The sequence below is a fragment of the Cajanus cajan genome, chromosome 1 (genome assembly GCF_000230855.2).
Source record: "Cajanus cajan strain Asha chromosome 1, NIPB_CcT2T_4, whole genome shotgun sequence".
NCBI lineage: Eukaryota > Viridiplantae > Streptophyta > Magnoliopsida > Fabales > Fabaceae > Cajanus > Cajanus cajan.
In genome coordinates this window covers 10,738,973-10,760,273 of record NC_138517.1, presented here as the reverse complement: position 1 = coordinate 10,760,273, position 21,301 = coordinate 10,738,973, and the positions used below count along the sequence as shown (strand labels likewise).

The window sequence follows — 21,301 nt, the reverse complement described above, 5'->3', positions numbered from 1 at the left end:
TGATTTAATTCTCGTAAAAATCAACAAATTTATGGTATATAGTTATATGTGATTGAAAGATAATGTAATACTATCTTCAATCTTAATTATAAATAACATAGGATAAATTATCAATATCAAGAAAAATAATTAATATGCCATAAATTCAAATTTTATTTCAAATATATATTTATTTTAAGTGATTATCAATATTTAATATTAATTATAAGTAAATGAATAAGAAATAGAGTTAACAATAAATAAAAAATATAAAATAAATTTAACTCCAAGTAGCTCTAAAAACTAATAACTATTACTTATAATTAGGACTAATGAAAAATCTACATTGTTGTTTACAATTAGGACTAACAGTAGTATTGTTGTATATAGTTAATACATAATTTTTTTTATGATTAAAAAAGGTACTTTTTTTGAACTTATATATAAGAAAAATGTTTTAATTTTTTAGGCTAAAATATAAACAAATTTTATTGAATTCAATTTTATTTAATCCTCTTAATCCAAAAACAACTATGATATATCTACCATGACTAAAATGTGATATATATAGAGTTAATCATTTATATACTGTTGGTGTAAAGTTTTTTACACTGACAACCAATCATATCTTTTATTTCATTAAATAAGCAAGTGACATGACAATATTAAAAGATATGATTGGTTGCCAGTGTAAAACTATTTTACACTAACAGTGTATAAATGATTAACTTATATATATATATAGATAGATAGATTACTACATCTAGGGAGCATATCAAGTGAGAGAGAGTTTATTATGAGAGATGAGAGGGTTAAAATACAACCCTTAGATTAATCAAGTGAGAGAAAATTTGGAGTTTAATCAAGTGAGAGGAAATTAATCTAAGGATTATATTTTAACCATCTCATCTCTCATAATAAATTCCCTCTCACTTGATATGCTCCCACTACATCTAAGTTTTTTTTATCATTTATTTTATTTGCATTTATGTTAGTGTGATCCGAGTGGATGTAAATGCTTAATGGGCTAGGATTAATGATATCATTAATGAATAAGACTTGTGGAGTTTGAAACTCAAACATGAAAATGTAACCCGTAAAAGAATGCAGCAAGACTTTGGATGAAACATTTAGGACTCACTTTCAAGTAATGACATTTCCGATGAATTGAAATCATCCCATGAAAATGACCTCCCATTGGTTTCAAGTTTTGCATTAATGTATGTATAAATAACCTTCTCTAAAGTCTAAAAAAATATCAAGTTTTTTTTTCAAAAATTAAAATTAAATCATACGTAAATTAAGATTAAATATGTTTTTACTTTCTAAATTTTTACCATTTTTTTGTTAGTTTTTAAATAAATTTTATTTAGTTTTGGTTCTTAATATTTTTTTTCAATGAACAAAAAATCCTTGATGTTGGGGACCAAAAATATTCGACAAGAAGAAATTTTCAACAATTAAACGAAAAATGATAAAAGTTTCAGGAACTAAAACTAATAAAAGAAATTACTAATTCTATAAACTAATTTGTAGAAATGATCCAATATTATTTTTTCTAAAATATGTCTTTTAATTCATGTATAGCTTATAGAAAAATTGATTTTATTTTCTCCTAAAGTGATTATGAAATTTTTTATCCAAACATACCCAAAAGCAATTTTCATACGGGTCTTAAGAGAGTTCAACTTAAATGGCTGTACCAACCTTGCATCTCTTGTGAATGTAAACGATGAACATCAATAATTGCTTGCTCCTTTTAAGAGGCACATGAGAATTTTATTTTTCTCTTTCAAAATAAAGTTGCCTGTAAAACTCCTACATTTGTTTCTAACTAACTGAGGTAAAGTCATCATCGTTGTGCAGCGTAGTAAGAAAAATGGCACAGAAGAATTTTTTAAACAATGAGTTTACATGCTTTTGACTCGTGAATCGACCAATAATTCCTTTCACTTTATTACATGATCTGAGTTATCCTTGAATCTAGTTGAATTCTGTGAAAATTCTGAATGTTTTTTCTTCAAGTTATGTAGCATTTATTAAAATGGAGTATTTGTATCATTGTTTTAAATTTTATGAGAGAATAACGAGTGATGGTGAAGCGGAAAGAGTTACAATTAAAAGTGTTTGAGTGAACATTTATAAAATTGATTTTGAAGCGAAATGATTTATGTTTGTATATATGTTTTGATTTTGAAGTAAGCTGATTTATTTAAACATTTTGACCCTTAAAGTAACTTTAATGTAAAACTTAGTGTAGATTTTTCAACTTAACCCAATTTTTTATTTATCACTTTTTATCAAAACAAGATTTGGAGTAAATAAAATCACTTTTAATTTTTATTTATTTATCAATTTTACTTCACAACAGTCAAACTTTTATATCTTAAATAAAATCACGTTTGAGAGGAAATCCTAATAATACACTTAATCCAATTTTTTTTTATATTATTGTTAACTTTCACTAAGCTGAAATAATCAACTTTTTTCTTCTTCTTTTCTTTTAATTCAGATCATGTAAAAGTATTCATTATCATAGAATAAATAAAGTACAGGCACAAATTGTTCTAAGATACCAAAATGTCATTCTCACACGTATTGAAATATACAAAAAGAATGAAATCCTACTTGTTCCCTAGCTATCTATTTGCAGAGATCCATTGGACTGGCCAAAAAAATGTACACATAATGCAGCACAAAACTTCTAATCAATTAATTGAAAAACAATAAAGTTAAAATGATCTCTTAACATTCTTGTAATCTGAGTCTATGCATTCCAATTCAGCCCTATAAGGATTCAACAATTTGAGAAGCTCAGTTGCTTTTTCCTTGGTCTCATCACCACATCCAACTTGCAACACCAACAAGAGTTTCTGAAATGCACCAACTTGAAGGGCCTCAACAAGGGTCCTCCCTTCATCTTTTTCTCCAAACTTGCACAGCTTCCATATGGCAGAAACAGAATGTTCTGTGGTCAATGGTGAAACTCTCAGAATTTTCTTCACCAAAAGAGGAATTGTGAGGTCATTCCCACACGCCTTGTTTCTCCCTTCTTCAATGCTGCATAGAGAGTCCAAAATGGCCAAAGCCTTCTCACACATGCTCTTGTCAGAGTCAATGAGAATGTCAAGCAAAGAAGAAACCAAACCCAATTCAACAAAACGTAACTTGATCCTCTCACTTGAATTGGAAGAGGAGGAAACCAAGTACCAAACCACCCTCAATGATGACTTTGTGATGGTTGGACTAACCCTCTTGTTGATGAACTCCACCAAAAGCTCATTGACCCCTTCAATTTGTGACAGGGCCTCCACATGGTGCTCATCACCAAAGGAAAGAAGCTCTTTCAATGCCACAATGGACTTCTCTTTCCCTGAGAGATCTTGGTGCTTCAAGAACCAAACCATGCATCTCAAAGAAGCCAAGGACCCCAAACACTTGTGTGCCTCCAATTGAAGTGGAAACATCCAATTGAGTGATGACAGAATCTCCTCAAGAACCACCACATTCCTCTCCACTGAGTCATTTGCAAAGGCATCAAAGGCACAAGCTAGGGTCACAGGTGCACCATTGTCCACTATGCACCTCTTGTTCCTCTCACTCTCACCACCCCATTTCTCCATTTTGTGCACCAACTCAAGGCAACCATGTTGGTCCAAACCCCTTGATGAGGCCTTCACCTGCATGAGAAGATCAGCAACCTCAATTGGGGTAACTGGTATCCTTGGAGTTGGAATTCTCTCCACACCATGTTGCCTATTCTCCACACACCAATCTTGAATCATGATCCTGAGGGAATGATTTGGAATCATGTCAAAGTTCCTCACAACTTGGTTGGTAACTGGACAAGTGATGTTCCCTTCATGAAACCACCTCTCCACACTCTCTCTATCATATGTGATGCCAGTTGACAATGTCACAGGATCCTTCATCAAATCAAGAGAAATTGGACACCTGAAGTGGTTTGGAATCACCAACTCCATCTTGGGCTTCCCACCTTTGTTGCCCTTCCTTCTTCTCCATCCCAACACCATCTCTAGCATATGCAAAGAAACCAATAAAACTGTTGTTGTAATTGTAAGGGTGAATGAATTGTGATAAGAAATATATAGAAGGGCCTTGTTCAAGAGGGTTTGTTCTTGTACAACATATATTTATAGAGAAACATAGATATGTCATGTCTCATGTGTTATATAAGAAGAGGGTCCTTGGTTTCATACACATGAAGTGTGTTCAAAGTTAGACCCTGAAGAAAATATTATTCTAAGACGGAAGCATTCAAAACGAAGAGAGAGAATTGAATGTGGTTTTGCATGGTAGGAGTGAGGATTTGAATATTGACCATTGAAGATTTGAAGAAAATATGAAAACAGGTATAACCGTCAAAAGGGAAGAACGGGTAAAACAAAAGGCTTTGGGTTGGGATGTAGACTCGGTGGTGACACACGCTTTCTACTAAGGAATAAGACCAACAATTCTCATACACGCCAATACCTTTTTTGTTTCTGCTTATAACTTTAATTACGATTTCATTAACTTTATGTAACCAAATACATTCTTTTAATATTATCAATTTAACGTTTACATTAAAGTTCTAGTATTTTTGTTTTGTATATAATCAATCACGCTAAATTATTAATTAAACCGAAATAATCATTCGTTAACTGATCTACCTACGTGTTCGTTCGATAATTTTTAGTATTTGAAAGGAAGATTAATTATTATTAAAAATTAATTCAAATACTTAATATAAAAAGGAAACATGGTTTAATGAAAAACGAAATAAATCTTGAAAATATTCTAGGAATTCGGATTTTAATGCAGAGAGGTTGATATACAAGTTTATTTAATTAACTTTGAGCTTAATTAAAATACAATCACGATGTAGAGGTTTTTTTAATAGTTATTTACTAGTATTTTAGTTAGGCTAAATATATATTATATGTAACTAAAATTTAATAAATTTTATATAAAAATAAATATTATGTTTAAATATATAAATTATATATAAAATTTGTATAAACAGATAGTTTTAAACATATATAACTTATAGATTTTTACATATGTTAAGATTTCTTTTTTATATAACAAAAATTTATATTTGTGATTATTTTTTATTTATTGACTCTGATAATGTAACCAAATTAATTTTTAGAATAAATACATCGTTGATGTGTTGATTTAATTTCTAAAAGTCTGTGTATATATCATTGAATCACCAAATTTCTCAATTTTATGAGAAATTAGCCGTTGTATATTAACTTAACCGTAAGAGTCAATATATAAGTAGAGGATAAGATAATATATACATAGTTTTATATTTAAATTATGTTATCCTCATTATATTTCTTATTAATAGAAAAATATAATCTTTAAATTGATATACTTTATGATAATTTAGTCTTTAGATTCATTAATTTTATGACAAATTTAGTCTTTAAACTTACTAATTTTTATAAAGTTGATAAAATTGCAAGCTAATAAATTATACATGAATTTTTTGTGTGAATCAAATCTACATAAAGCATCAGTTTTAAAAATAAAACTAATGTTTATTCTAACTTAATTTTATGAAAGCTCTGTTTTGAACTTTTTCGTTAAAATAGTTACGTACTTTCTAATTAATTAGAAAAATATCGTCACTTAAAAGAAAATTTTAGTGTTAACTTATCTTGATTCAATTGGGGAAAAAAAGTTGAATGAGACAAAAACAAGACAATAAATTTGAACCAAAGAACAGTAAACTTTACGCATGATTTATTTTATGCACATCTGAATCTTTTATGCACGAAATTGTGTGGACATTGCTCAAAGATTTTAATGTATAAATAAAACTACGTAATTATGAATTCTTTGCAATAAGATAGAAGAAGATTCCATAAGAAAGTGATTGCTTAATAAAATTGTTTAATGATATTCAAGATCTCTTCGTCGAAGGTGGATAGAGAAGTCGACACCTTCAATGATGGGTTTTCATAATCTAATATTTATTTAAGAATATCGTGTTTATTTTATTTGTTTTACTTGAATACAAGATCTTAATAAACCATGTGAATTCTTAGTATCATGTGATGCTTCGTAAATATATAATTTATAACTTAACTTGTTCATGTTCAATGGAGAATAGAATGTTTTTTCTTTGCCATATAAGAATTGAAGTCGGTGGATACGCGGAAGCTTATATATTATTCAATTTACATACAAATTTTGGTCTTTAATATTATGCTAAAAGATTTCTAAGTTTCATTTCATAATTAACTTTTTAGATTAACAGAATATATATACTATATTTGATGGATTCATAATTAGGAATTTTATGTACGTATACCAAATCAAATAAAAAAGAAAACAATTTGAAAATCGGTTGTATTGAAATTTCCAGGTTCAACGTGAAACTTATATATATATATATATATATATATATATATATATTGATTTAATGCTCAAAAGAATTAGATTAAGATAATAAAAAAAAACGCGTGAATGGTGTCTATACAGTTATATGCAAATACATAAAGTTGACTCTGAAACTATATATATAGCATAGCACCACCTTTTCTTAATTTGCTTACGTAACTTTTGTAGAAATAATTTCATTTGACGCTCACATGCATATTTGTTAGATGGTGAACCCTAAAAATAATTAATTTATATACGATAAAATAAATAGGTTATTCCTCTAAAAAAAGGTTATATACCAACGATATAAAATAATTTTACATTATTTTTTAATAAAAAAAATACATGATAAGATTATATTTTATAAAAAGACATAATACTATAATAACTTTTAATTAATTAATTATAAACTAATTTTCACTAAAAAATATATGGTTATTGACTATGGATGAAAAAATATACGATTATTAACACCATTTTGTTTTAGTAGCAGATTATTAACACCATTTTATATTATGTATATCTTTTATTTAAAGATGTAACACCGTGGATTTTTATTACTAATTATTGATTTTATTAATTTATATATTGTTGCAATTAACTATTTAGTTGTTTTAAAATTCTAAGGATTTAGAAATCTTAATGATTTTGTTGTTTAGGAGTTACTTTGAGTATATGTCAAGTTGACCAGTTTGGATTGGATATATAAGATTTTTTTTAATACTTGAATTTTATAAGTTCTTTTCATAAGAAAACTTAGAGAGAAGAGCTCTGGAGCTAAAAGACTTCCCTCCTTTTTTGATTCCACTATAGTTGTCTAGGATCATTCTTCCAAAGATAGTTGAGTTGTTGTGTAGAGGTTCAAGCTTGGAAAGTTTCGAATCAAATTTTGGAGTGTTGTGCAAAACTCATCAGAGAATATAGTTTTGTTCTTCTACCCCTGATTCTAAGTGATTTGAAGGTAATAGAAGTTAGAACTTTAATACTTGATGGATTATAGAGTTGTATGTTGCTTGGTTTTCACTAGATTTATGGTTGTGGTGATGATCAAGAGGAAATTATTATGTTGTGAGTTTTCGTGTTCTTAAAGCATATTGAGGTGAATTTGATGATTCTAATCAATTGTTGGTTGCATGTTGTGTTTTTGGTTGGAATTGAGTTGTTTATGATGAGTAAATGTAGTTTTTATCATTGCATGTTGGTATCTTTTGATTTTCAAGTGAAGGGAGTCACATTCATGATTCCGCCAAGTGCATAATTTACCATCGTGTCTAGCGTAACTTCATGATGTCGAGCGTGATGTAGATCAGAGGCTCTCTGCCTCATTAACACTAAGCATGAGATTGATAGTGTCGAGGGAGAGTTAATTAGAGAAGAACTCTCTTACTTGGTCATGCACGTCGGGCATGAGTTGAATGGGGTCAAGCATGGATGCTCTTGAAGCTCTTTAACTCGGTGATGTCAAGCCCTAGTTAAGTGGTGCTAGGTAGTGTGAACGAAATACTTTATCATAAATATATCATGTCTTGTTGGCTTTATATTATTATTATTATTAGTGGTATAGTGGAAAAAAAATATTTTATGTCTCTTTATATTTATTTTTAAGGGTTATGATTATAGAAAAAAATATTAAAATTTGAAAATAAGTTACCATATTGATTAATGAGTTGACAATTTTTATTTTTATTTTTTATTATGGACGTGAGTAATTTTAAAAAGTTTTTATTTAAGAATAAAAGTGTCCAATTTAAAATGTAAACAAAATAAAGTAGTTACTAAAATGATCACCTTTAAAATAGATATAAATTTATTATATATATACTTTCTACTATAAAGTAGGTAAAATACAACTAGCTAGTGGTATGATTTATTATTATTCAATAATTCATCCAAGACATTAGACTAAACATTATGCAGACACACACTTAACATTAAAAAAAATGTAAAAAAACAATGCCAATTAATATCTCAAGAGCATTAATTAAAAAGTGAATTAAAAATTATTAAACCAATTAATTATTTTCTGATTTTATCTCTAATACTTAATTAGTTTAAGAGACGACTACAAATAATTCCATATCTTAATTTAGACAGCTAGCCTGGTAGATCATTTTTAAATACATTTTATCCAACCCATCAAAATATATGAAAAAATATTTTATATAATCAATTATATTTATGATTAATTATCGGATATAATATATGTTTTTACAACTAATTCAAACCCACACTAAAATTTTAACAAATAGAGTAGGTTAAATTTATCGCTATATTTCTTTAACAGAGGTTTAGAAATTTTGTTTTTTAATTCTCGTTCTTTAATTTCCTCCTCCTTGGGTTATAAATGTAAAGACCCGTCATGACCGTCATACTACGAACAACACTACACACTACTGAAATATATATATATATATATATATATATATATATATATATATATATAATAGTATGATAGAATATTTACAACACAAGTTGTTAATCAAGCAACCAACATCAACCAGTTATATACAACAAAATATGCTACTGTAAGGTAGCCTACGAAAAAAAATATTCATCTTCAAGCACCTCCTGTGGCCTCTAGCAGCTATCTCCAGTCTATCCTTGCCCTGCTCTCATACAACGTATGATCATCGCAGTCCAAACCACATGGAAACATGCAAGGGTAAGCTAGAGACAATAAATAACTCATAATAATTTAATATGCAACATAACAACTATATAATCATGTTCGCATTCAACACATGAGACAAACAACATATATACTATACTTCTTAACATCAATTCAACTTACAACATAACAACACTATCATCATCCTCAACAAGATCAACATACAACACAATCACAGCTTAACAACACAACAATAAATATACAACTCATATCAACAACAAATCAACTCATCAACAACTTATGCGTCGTCACGCATTTCAACTTGGAGATCTCCAATAACTGAGGTTGAGCAGTCTAGGTGGTATAAACCCTACCAAATCAAATGTTTGACATATCTCAACCAGGTCAGGTATAGAACAACGTTAAGAACTCCGAAGAGAACCAGGTATAGACAACAATAGGCGATTTCTCAGGTGAGCCACTTAGACTCGGAGGTCCAGTACTATTGTCAGGACAGAAGGGTTTGGGTACGAGCCTACCACGGCCTTGGCTAGCATCACCAATCCACATATGGAGTTAGCCCACCCACTGTCCTCCAAGTACCACGCACCCTCCAGTACCTAGTCAAAGACTACATCTCTAACTAGATACCTTACTCAAATTGATCATTCAACCATGACATGGATCGACTATTTCCATGTCGCCCACACAGTACTAAGGGATTCAACTTTAAAACAACTTTCAACTTATCACCTTAGTACTATGTATCTCAACATAGGACATATATCTTCACCATATGTCCCTAACTTTCAAACTTTACAACAATAGACACCATAACAACTTTACAACAATAAACACCTGCTGCTTGTAATCGGTATAGCTCGGCCTGGCTCCTATACTGTGGTCGCTTTGTACACGTGTACCTTGACCTTGCCCACACACGGGATCAACTAAGTCCTAGAGGATAACAACACAACGTCCACTCCAAGGGACAACTTCCCAAGGAGGGTTTTTCAACAAATTGGGCTCTCAGAGCACCACAACTATCTCAATCCACAAAATGGGATGAGCAACTTCAAAAACATCTTCCCTAGTCCTAGTGATCACAACTCATCATCACAACTTAATCAACTTAACAACTTAAACAACATACAACTTTTCAAATCAACATTCAACTTGAACAACATAGTTTATCAGCACAACAACTCATCCCAAATTGTTTAACAACACATTTTAACAACACAACATCTCATTTCAACTTTAAACCACACAATCAACTCAACAGCTTATTAGCTCAACTCATAATTTACAGGTTAATTTAATAGCTTGGAACGGCCCGTACCAGATTGGGAAGGCCCGTTCTGGGCTACTAAATCACCTATATTGGGCTTTCTAAAACAACTTGCTACGTTACAATAGCCCCCAACAAATAGGAATTTTCGTACCCGAAAATAGACTTACTTGGAAATAAAGAAGAATACTGCTATCAACACAGTTGCTCAATCTCCCAAGTAATCTCACTAGTAGTTGCATCCCACAAGATCTTCACCAATCCAATGGACTTGCCCCTCAACTCCTTCAACTTGCAATCAATCACAGTTACTGGTCTCTTCTCATAAGTCAGGTCCTCCATGACCTGAATCTCACCCATCTCAACTACATGACTCGGGTCATGGACATACTTCCTCAACTGTAAGACATGAAACACATGTTCCCACCTCAGCAAACTCCATAGGCTTTCGGCTTTTATCAGTATATGACTTTTTTCTACTCTGGGTAGTCTTCATACTCTCTTGAATCAACTTTACTTTTTTAGTAGTCTGTAGGACTAACTCCGGCCCCACAACTACTGATTCACTATCTTGGTACCAACATAGAGGAATCCTACACCTCTTACCATATAGGACTTCAAACGATGTCATTCCGATACTAGCATGAAAGCTATTGTTATACATGAACTCTACCAGTAGTAAGAATTCCTCCCAACTCTTCAAGTGGTCTAGCACACAAGCCCTCAACAAATCTTCCAAGGACTAAATCGTCCTCTCTGACTGACCATCCGATGTGGATGATAAGCAGAACCTAATCTCAACCTCGTACCTAAGACTTGGTGTAGACTCTGCCAAAAATCTAGAAGTGAACCTCAGATCCTTATCTGAAATAATACTGGAAGGCGGTGGTGTAGACTCTGCCAAAAATCTAGAAGTGAACCTCGGATCCTTATCTGAAATAATACTGGAAGGCACCCCGTGCAACCATACTATTTCCTTCACATATAACTGTGTCAACTTCTCCAAGGATCACTTGATATTGACAGGCAAGAAATGTGCACACTTGGTCAATCTATCAATCACAACTCAAATAACATCATTATTCCTAGTCAACTTAGGCAATCCATTAATGAAATCCATAGTGATACTATCCAAATTCCACTACAGGATCTCCATCATCTACAATTAAACCACCAGACTTATGGTGCCCAACCTTAGCCTTGTGACAGGTCAGACATGCCGCCATATATTCAACAATGTCTCTCTATACTTAGAATCTTGAGGTAGGCAACTTCTGCCCTTAAACCTCAAATCCCATCTTCACCCATCTCAAAGCTAACTTCTTTCTCTGTATCCAACAAATTAAGAACCTTCACAACTTCCGAATCTTACAACTACTTCATACCAACTTGCTATAAGAACTCACTAGCAATGGTAATCATGCCACAACTAATGTGGTCTTGAGCCAACTCCACATACAGATTTAAATCTATGAATTTCTCAACCAGCTCCAACTCCTTCACCATCAAACTAGACATGTGGATGGACTTCCTACTCAAAGCGTCTGCCACTACATTAGCCTTCCTAGGGTGATACATCAACTGAAATTCGTAGTCTTTTGAAATATTCCATCCACCGTCTCTGTCTCGTGTTCAACTCCTTCTGATCAAGCAAATACTTCAAACTCTTGAAATCACCAAAGACGTTGAACCCTGCACTATAAAATAGTGCATCCATACCTTTAAGGCAAAACAACTGCTGCCAACTTTAAGTCATGAGTAAGGTAATTCCTATCATGATTCTTCAATTACCTTAAAGCATATGCAACTACTCTCCTATTCTACATCAACACACACCCCAACCTTAGGTGAGAAACATCACAACACACCTCAAATGGCTCATTAGGATTAGGCAACACCAACATAGGAGAAGTAGTCAATCTTTCTCTTCAACTCTTCCACCTGATCCTTTAATTCAACCAACTTTGTTGGGGCCATCCTATAGGGAGCAACCAACACTGGCCATACACCAGGGACCAGATCAATGCTAAACTCAATCTCCCTAGTAGGAGGTAACCCAGAAACCTCATCCAAAAACACCTTCAGAAATTCCCTCACAACTCTTACCTATTGATCACCTTCTCAGTTTCCACACTTACAGTAGCAAACAGAATACAACACTCTGCTCCATCTCTCAACATCACTTCAGCTTGGCTGGCTGAAATCAATAATTCATCCTCTCCCTAAGGGAAAAATCAACTCCCTATTGGCACAATCTATAAGAATGTGATTGGCAGATGACCAATCCATGCCTAAGATTATGTCAATATCCACTAAAGGCAAATAGATCAAGTTCACCTTATACTTCCTATCACACATCTCCAAGGGACAACCAACACACATCTTAGAGGCAACAATAGAAACAGAAGCGTGCGCAGACACAAACAATCTCAACCCCAAATTACATACAGGCAAACACCCTCCCAGCTACAGTAGATTTATCACCCCTCAGGGCACTCCTGGTATGTATGGCACCTACAGGACAACTAGTCGACATGTGACCCATCTGGCCACACCTAAAGCACTTGCTCTCGATATGAGGGCAATAACGAATGAAGTGAGGTCCACCACATCTGTAACATCTGAGAATAATAGCTTCACTCTAACCCCCACTCCTAGCTATGTCAATAAATTTCCTTGTGACAAGACTCCCTTATAGTGATTGGGGCCTATCATAAGGCTTCTTCTGAGAACCAACACCACTCTTGGACCCAACTGGCCCACCAACAATCTTCGTTGGCTTGCCGACCCTCTCTAGCCGCTCTACAACCTTCGCCTTCTCTACCAAGGCTGGAAACTCCGTGATGGCCATAGGCACCATCACTCTCCTTAAATCATACTTCAAGCCTTCAGCAAACTTCCTACACTTCCAAGCCTCAGAGGTGGCTTGGGTGTAGAAGTGTGCCAAGTGCTCGAATCTGATGGTATACTCGGTCACCGACATTCCCACCTGCTGTAATCTCATAAACCCTGCCTCCCGAGCATGCTTGACACTCACTGGGAAGTACTTCTCAAGGAAGGCCCTCTTGAAGCACACCCAGTCCACAACCACTCCACGGTCAATCAGCATCTGACTAGTACCTCTCCAACAATACTCTGCCTCTCCTGTCAACATATACACTACATAGGCGAGCTTTCTCTCCTCTGAACAACCTAGAATTGAGAATATCTTTTCCAAATCACAAATCTAGTGGTCAGCCACCTCTGGATCTGCATCACCTCTAAACTGAGGAGGACTACACTTCCTGAACTCAGCCAAAACCCGACTCTCCTATGACCCAACTGGTCTTGCGGCACTAGTCTCAGCTCTCTCAGCATCCATCCTAGCAAAGTAGGCATTTTGCTATTGCATAGCCATAGCCATCATCTCCATGGCATGGGCTATCTGCTTATGTTCTAAGCATCTTCTATAAAATGAACAACTCATTCAACACACTATATCTCAACTACTCAACACAAAGCAGCACAACATCCAACACAACACAGAGTTCAACACAACAAAAGCCTAAAGGAACTACCCCATAGAGTGTCCACTAGACTCGAACTGCTCTGATACCATAAAAGTGTAACGACCCGCCATGGCCGTCACACTATGAACAACACTACACACTACTGAAATATATATATATATATATATATATATATATATATATATATATATAATAGTATGACAAAATATTTACAACACAAGTTGTTAATCAAGCAACCAACATCAACCAGTTATATACAACAAAATATGCTACTGTAAGGTAGCCTACGAAAAAAAAAATATCCATCTCCAGGCACCTCTTGTGGCCTCTAGCAGCTATTTCCAGTCTATCCCTGCCCTGCTCCCATACAACGTATGATCATCACAGTCCAAACCACATGGAAACATGCAAGGGTAAGCTAGAGACAATAAACAACTCATAATAATTTAATATGCAACATAACAACTATATAATCATTTTCGCATTCGACACATGAGACAAACAACATATATACTATACTTCTTAACATCATTTCAACTTACAACATAACAACACTATCATCATCCTCAACAAGATCAACATACAACACAATCACAGCTTAACAACACAACAACAAATATACAATTCATATCAACAACAAATCAACTCATCAACAACTTATACGTCGTCACGCATTTCAACTCGGAGATCTCCAACAACTGAGGTTGAGTAGTCTAGGTGGCATAAACCCTACCGAATCCAACGTTTGACCTATCTCAACCAGGTCAAGTATAGAACAACGTTAGGAACTCCAAAAAGAACTAGGTATAGACAATAATAGGTAATTTCTCAGGTGTGCCACTTAGACTCGGAGGTCCAGTACTACTGTCAGGACAGAAGGGTTTGGGTATGAGCCTACCACGGCCTTAGCTAGCATCACCAATCCACATATGAAGTTAGTTCACCCACTGTCCTCCAAGTACCACGCAATAAATTTCAATGGACCAATAATGCTTCACATAAACGCTATTCTTTTTCGGCCTGCAGTTTTCTCAAGTCATAGTCCATAGAGCTTACTGCTGATCATAATTAATGGAAAATTCTACGGTTTTCTAAATTAAAATATATTCCTATGATTAAGATTGCTTTATTACATATTTTTAACTTAATTTAATGGTATATCTAATAATGTTGTCTAGGTACTATATTTCTGGTAAGTTAAATGTAATTTTTAAGTAAAAATATATAAGTATAGAATAATATTTTATCTTATAGTAACTTAAACACATATTTCAAGAATAATATTCTCAAAAACAAATTATTTATAAAAACCAGTATAATTTTTTTAATCTAATACAAAAATCATCTAAATTTACTTTAATTCAAACTCAATTTAGGATTCATAATATTTTTTAAATTAAAGTGAGACTAAATATTTAAATATGTATTTAAAATCATTTTAATTGATATTTTAACATTATCTTAAATAATTTACATATGAATCAAATCTTTATATTTATTTTTAAGGGATACACGTAAAACGTGTTAATTTAATTTATTTAGATTTATCTTGTCGTAAAAAATGAGTTGATTTGAATTTTTTTTATTAGAAAAAATGGGCTCCAAATCTTGGTCACTCTATATAAAGACAAACTGACGGACTAACGGACCAACTCGTTATCTAGTTTAAAAAAATTATATATTTATTTTGAGCTACTTTTCTAACATATTTTTTTTTCTTCAATATCTTACATAAATCAATATATCTAAATAATAATAAATATATATATATATATATATATATATATATATATATATCAAATTGTCTAATTTAATTTGACTTGCTATACAATAGATCTCAAATTGCCTATCAAAGTAAATCAAATACACAATAGATTTTTTTATATAATAAATTACAAATTATACACAAAATAAATTTGAAATGATTTAATTAAATTTATATTAAAAATGATAAATAAATAAGTTTTTAAAAAAAGGTAGATGAATTAACCCAATTCATGTCTGCCATTTGTCTTTACGGACTACCAAGTTAAATAGTGTAGACGAGTCAAAATATTTGACTTTACCTATTGGTTGTGACCCATTTTCCCACTCTCAATTTTTTTTATTTTTTATTTTTGCAATAATACCATTTAAGGGGATATATCAATGCTATCTAGGTATTATATTTCAGTAAATTAAATTTAATATTTTCAAAATTAAATAAAAAAGTCGATCATAAACTTGTTAGTCGCAGCTAGCTAGTTGGAATCTTTTTTTCTTTAATACCCTTTAGTATTTAGTTGCTACACAACAGAAAATACCAAAATTTGAAGATTTTGATGTTGGTTGAGACTTGAGTCCATTATAAATATTTTTATATTTTAAGCGACAACTTAAAATACAATAATTAAATGGATCAGTAATTCTATATTAGTGAAAGTCCAAGACAAATATAATACATCCATCAAAGTCCTAGGAATTAGAAGTGACCTGGCAATAGGAGTCAAATTGTGAAAACAAAAAACATTATAATATAGAAACCAAGTTTAATATAATAGAAACGGTGATCTTGGGGCATCAAATCTATATTGTTTTTCACACCTTTTGAATAATAAGACGATTCAATTAATAGACATTTTTATAATACATAAAATTCTTCACAAGTCTTTTATTCGTATGTAATTCTTTCAACTTAATTAATAATTTTAATTTGAACTCAAATCTTAAATATATAATTATGTTAAACTTTATTTTCATATATAGTGACTACTAAACTCGAACAAAATATAAATTATGTGTGAATCTTCTATATATTAGTTAAAAATAATTTTGTTTTATAGATAATGATTGAATTATTTTGGATATTTAACAATGTTGTGTATTTAATATTTAAATTTAAAATTATTAATTAAGTTGAAAGAATTTTCCGATGCATTTCATAATTTTAATATTTATAAAAGGTGTGGTTTTAGTTTGACGTTTTCATAATGTTTAATTTGTGTGACCACATAGGTGCATACGTAGGAAAGATTTGGTCTCTGTTTTACCAAACTCCATTCTTGACACCTTCAAACCCTGCAATTGAATTGCAATGCGAAGTTGCAAACTATAGTTTTAATTTTTCATTCGTAATAATAAGCCATCCATTTTGTTTTCATTTTCTTTTTCAAGACCAAAGGCTTTGACCTCCTTGCGTTGCGTGTGGCGTAATACCCATTTTATTCTCATTCTTTATGACATGTATAATATTCGACTTCTCCACACCAATGCTATATTTGAATATTAGGGTTAGGGTTTAGCTAAATTTGAATATTGAGATTTCAGAATTTGAATCCTGTGGATAATGAATGAAGGCTGCTGATCGGGCTGTTGTGTTTATTTTGGACCAATTCTTCATAGATTTGTTTTTTAAGATTATGTTTTTAATCTTTCTATTTTTTTTTTCAATATACAATTTTAATATTTTTTATTTAAAGTAAAAATATATAAAATTTGATCGTAATGTTAATTTGATATTTGTTAATTATTAAATTTGACTTTATTTTATGACATGTCATCATTTAGGTGATATAATATTTAAAGATAAAAATTAAAAATAACATTAAAAAAGTGACTTGTCACCATTTAAGTGATGTGCCGTTTGAAGATAAAAATTTAAAAATAATATTAAAAAAATATTTGATTGTATATATTTTAATAAGGGATTGATATTTATTTTAGACTTAAAAATGTTTTTGATCTTTACAAAATTATCTAGTTTTGATTTTAGTCTTGTAAAAAATATTTTATTTTCCATCCTTTTAAAATTAAAAATATTATTTTTAGTCCCTATATTGTTTGTGATTATTTTTAATTATTTTTTATTTATTAAAAGGTTAAGTGAATATCTTAGATATGATTCACGAGTGATAGTGATATTATATCAATGTTTAACACTTATGAACTCATATAGATACTTAAAATAATTATTATTCATATATCTTTAGATAATTGTTAGGACAAAAAATTAGCGACTTTAAATTTTTTAGAGATAAAATTAAAGAAAAATATTTTATGGGATCAAATCAAAATTTATTTATTCTACAAAGACAAATAAATAATATTTATAAATTTTAAAAAAATAAAAAACAAGAAAAAAAAATTAAAGATCAAAATCAAAACTCACTAATTTTGAAGTGATTAAAAACCTATGTGAATTTTTATTTTATTAATAAATCTTATTTACATGATTTTCTTAATTTTTAATTTTTAAATATCATATTACTAAATATCATATAACTTAAACATGAATAAATATTAAAGTTTAATAATTAAAAAATGTCAATTTAATGAGAATATCAAAATTTTCTATTTGTAAAATTAGAGGAACTAATGTTTTAGAATACTTATACAATGAAAAGTATGTAGAGAAGTTAGAAATGGTGGTGCTACTTAAAGGATTCAGCAAATTTCACGACATTTTCACTGCTCCAACGGAAATCATATATATATATGTTAGATTTTCTCAATGTTTTATGATTTTTATTTCTCTTTTCTTCCAACTTTTAATCTTCCATTATACTACTTTCCAATCATTTATCTTTCTCTTATTAATTGCAACAAAATTCAACTTTACTTTATAGGAATTTCTCAATTTCATTAAATCATAAACATATTGGCTAGACCAACTTGAACCGTGTAGTGCGTGTGGGAAAAGAATTTCGTACATATATAAGAAAACATTTCTGTTCAAGAAAAATGTGATCACAATTTGATATAGTATACTCGTGTTTTAGATAGAAAAATTCGAAATAATTATTTTTAAAAAATCCATTTTAATAAAAATAATCATTTATAAAATAAGATCTTCGGAAATCAAGTTTGTGAATGTTTATTCAAACACACACTTATAAACATTTGACTGTCACGTGGAGGTGTATGCAGTTGAGGAGACATGCTACATAGCCAATTATTTCCCATGCTTTGTAAAATATTATCAATTATTTCGTATTTACTTTGGACCTCAAGAAAAATTAGGGTACGAATTTAAATTTTAAATCGAACAAAGCTAAACTATAATATGCCCCACATTATACCTAACACACACAAAACACTTTTACTTAATTTTTTGGGATTTTAATATAAAATTTCCTATACAAGGGGAGCATTAATTATTACATATAATGATATATCTATAGATGAATTATTGTGTTGATCAAGATGAATAGAAACTAAAATTTAAAGCAAGTGGTTTGTTTGACTACGATACTAAATTGAATTGTCTCATCTTTATTATTCAATGAGTCATGAGGAATTCGAAGCAAGCATTGGTTGCCCTAGTTAGGTATATAGGAATATGAATATGAAGTCAAATAAATACAATCACAGCTCCTGCTGGCGATCATGAAACAACCCCATTTTTTGAAATAAGTTTGTAAATAAATAAATAAATCATTAACCAGCTTCATGGATGACACTAAGATTGTATACTAAAAAACAAAAGAGATATACCAAAGGAACAGGCTCGCCAATCATTCATCCTTTATATAATTACTTATTTCTATGCCCTAAATTTTTGTTCCTATTTATTAAATATGATAGTTTTGTGTGTACTTATTTTCCTGCGATTCAGTGCCAACAATTACACCCATAGGTTAACTTCTTCGATTTGAAATCACTTCTGCAATTTGATTCTAATAGTGTGTTTGGAACCCATTCAGAAGGGAGGAGGAATAAGGAATTACATATGGGATGTGGAAACTATAATCATTAATTTCTGAAAATCACATCTACAATCGCATCCAAAACATAAAACCAAATACGTTATTAGCTACCGGAGCATGGATAAGTGACAACTTTTGTGTTGCCTATGCAATTTGACAGTTTCTTGATTTATTATCAACATTTTTTTATTCATAAAAATCAAACTTGATACATGGGAGATTTATAATACTTGCATACTTTTCTTAACTAACTTGACCTGCATTCTTGATGACAGCATTTTGCATATATGAATATATATATATAGAGAGGAGAGTTATAGTAATATCGGTGTAATTTTTACTAAGTATTACACTATTCAATAACTTTATATTAAATGAAAATTTTGTAAATCTAACCATTAAATTGAAATTTCATATCATTTTATATGTTTATATTAAATTTTGTTAAAATTGAACAACAACATGAAGATAATCAAAGTGTTCATATTTTAATATTTTAAAATGTATATATTACGTCAATTTTGTTTTATAAAAAAATATAAAATCATTTTGGATTAATATAAAATTTTGTATATATGATCTAAGAGTAGAGAAGTTTCAATCTAGCGATTGAATTTACAAAATTCACATTTAATATAAAGTTATTGAGCGGTGTAATACTTAGTAAAAGTTACATCGGTATTATTATAACCTTCTTTATATATATGTGTGAGAGATTTTATTTACTTTTCAACCAAATTAAATAAGTCTAAAAGGAAGTTTTAAGACATTAGTATGAAATAAAAAAAATATACAAAATTAATAAAAGTAGTTAAGATAGTTAATTTTTATTAATAATGTCATAAAATTAAATTTTATTCCAAAAACATCATTCAATTGAATGTTAACTAGTAATAACATGATAGTATATCTAATTTAAGATATAACCTTTTCCATCAATAAATATAACCATATTATTAATAGTTTAATAAATGCATCCACTTGCATGAAAGTATAAAAGAAAATTAATAATCTTAAAATAGATATTTATCTCTTATATTTAAGACCAAAAAGTGTACTTATTTATTTCTTATATAAATGGCTAGAGAGAGTATTACATTAATTTGATATTTTTTATTTAAATATAAATAACAAATGCACATTGTTATATTTTATTAAGATTTAAATTTAAATATTATATTATATTTAATGTAGAATTTTTCTTATTTATCATAATTACAATAATAGTTTTATGTAAGAATCTTGCATATTATTCTAAGTCTCTTATCTTGAGGTCGAACCTAATGGTTCATTTAGTTTAGATTTTTACATATATATTAAATGTTAAAAATATGTAAATAATATTTTATTTTAATTTCTAGTATTATAAGATTATGATATTATAATTTTTTTATTTATTATACTAATAACCATTATTTTATTAATATTAGTTTAACCACATTTGATAGTTAAATTATTCAAATTTGAACCACTGTCCTATCCAATTTAATGATCAATCTAATTTTAAAAATATTAAAATTTTTATTTCTATTTCCTTTTCAATATATTTGATTATAACGCAACAGATTTAATATTATTTATTTTATAAATTAATTTATTCATAAAAGCATTTTATGAAGTTGGAAAAGGTTAAATCAGACATATTTTCAGTATTTTTATTTTCTGACAACAGAAAACAAAAAAATAAAACCAAATACTGAAATAAAAATTAATTTTAGAAAATGAAAAATAGGGTGAAAGTATATTTTAAACTTGTTAAATCAAGTTTTAAGAAGTTCCAAAATTAAAAATTTTAAATATCTACATTTTTATATTTAATTTATACTTTATA

At 30.1% G+C, this 21,301-nt stretch overlaps 2 protein-coding genes across 2 annotated transcripts; both read right to left on the bottom strand.

Annotated features, from left to right (window-relative positions):
- Positions 1–2,541: 2,541 nt before the first annotated feature.
- On the bottom strand, positions 2,542–4,295 carry LOC109787744 (U-box domain-containing protein 21). The gene has a single exon (XM_083074743.1). It carries the CDS (start codon positions 4,020–4,022, stop codon positions 2,712–2,714), a length of 1,311 nt encoding a protein of 436 aa, XP_082930869.1. The 5' UTR covers positions 4,023–4,295; the 3' UTR covers positions 2,542–2,711.
- Positions 4,296–12,969: 8,674 nt separating this feature from the next.
- Positions 12,970–13,386, bottom strand: LOC145958292 (uncharacterized). Its single transcript, XM_083075209.1, has one exon. The coding sequence runs from the start codon at positions 13,384–13,386 to the stop codon at positions 12,970–12,972; it is 417 nt and encodes a 138-aa protein (XP_082931335.1).
- Positions 13,387–21,301: the final 7,915 nt, after the last annotated feature.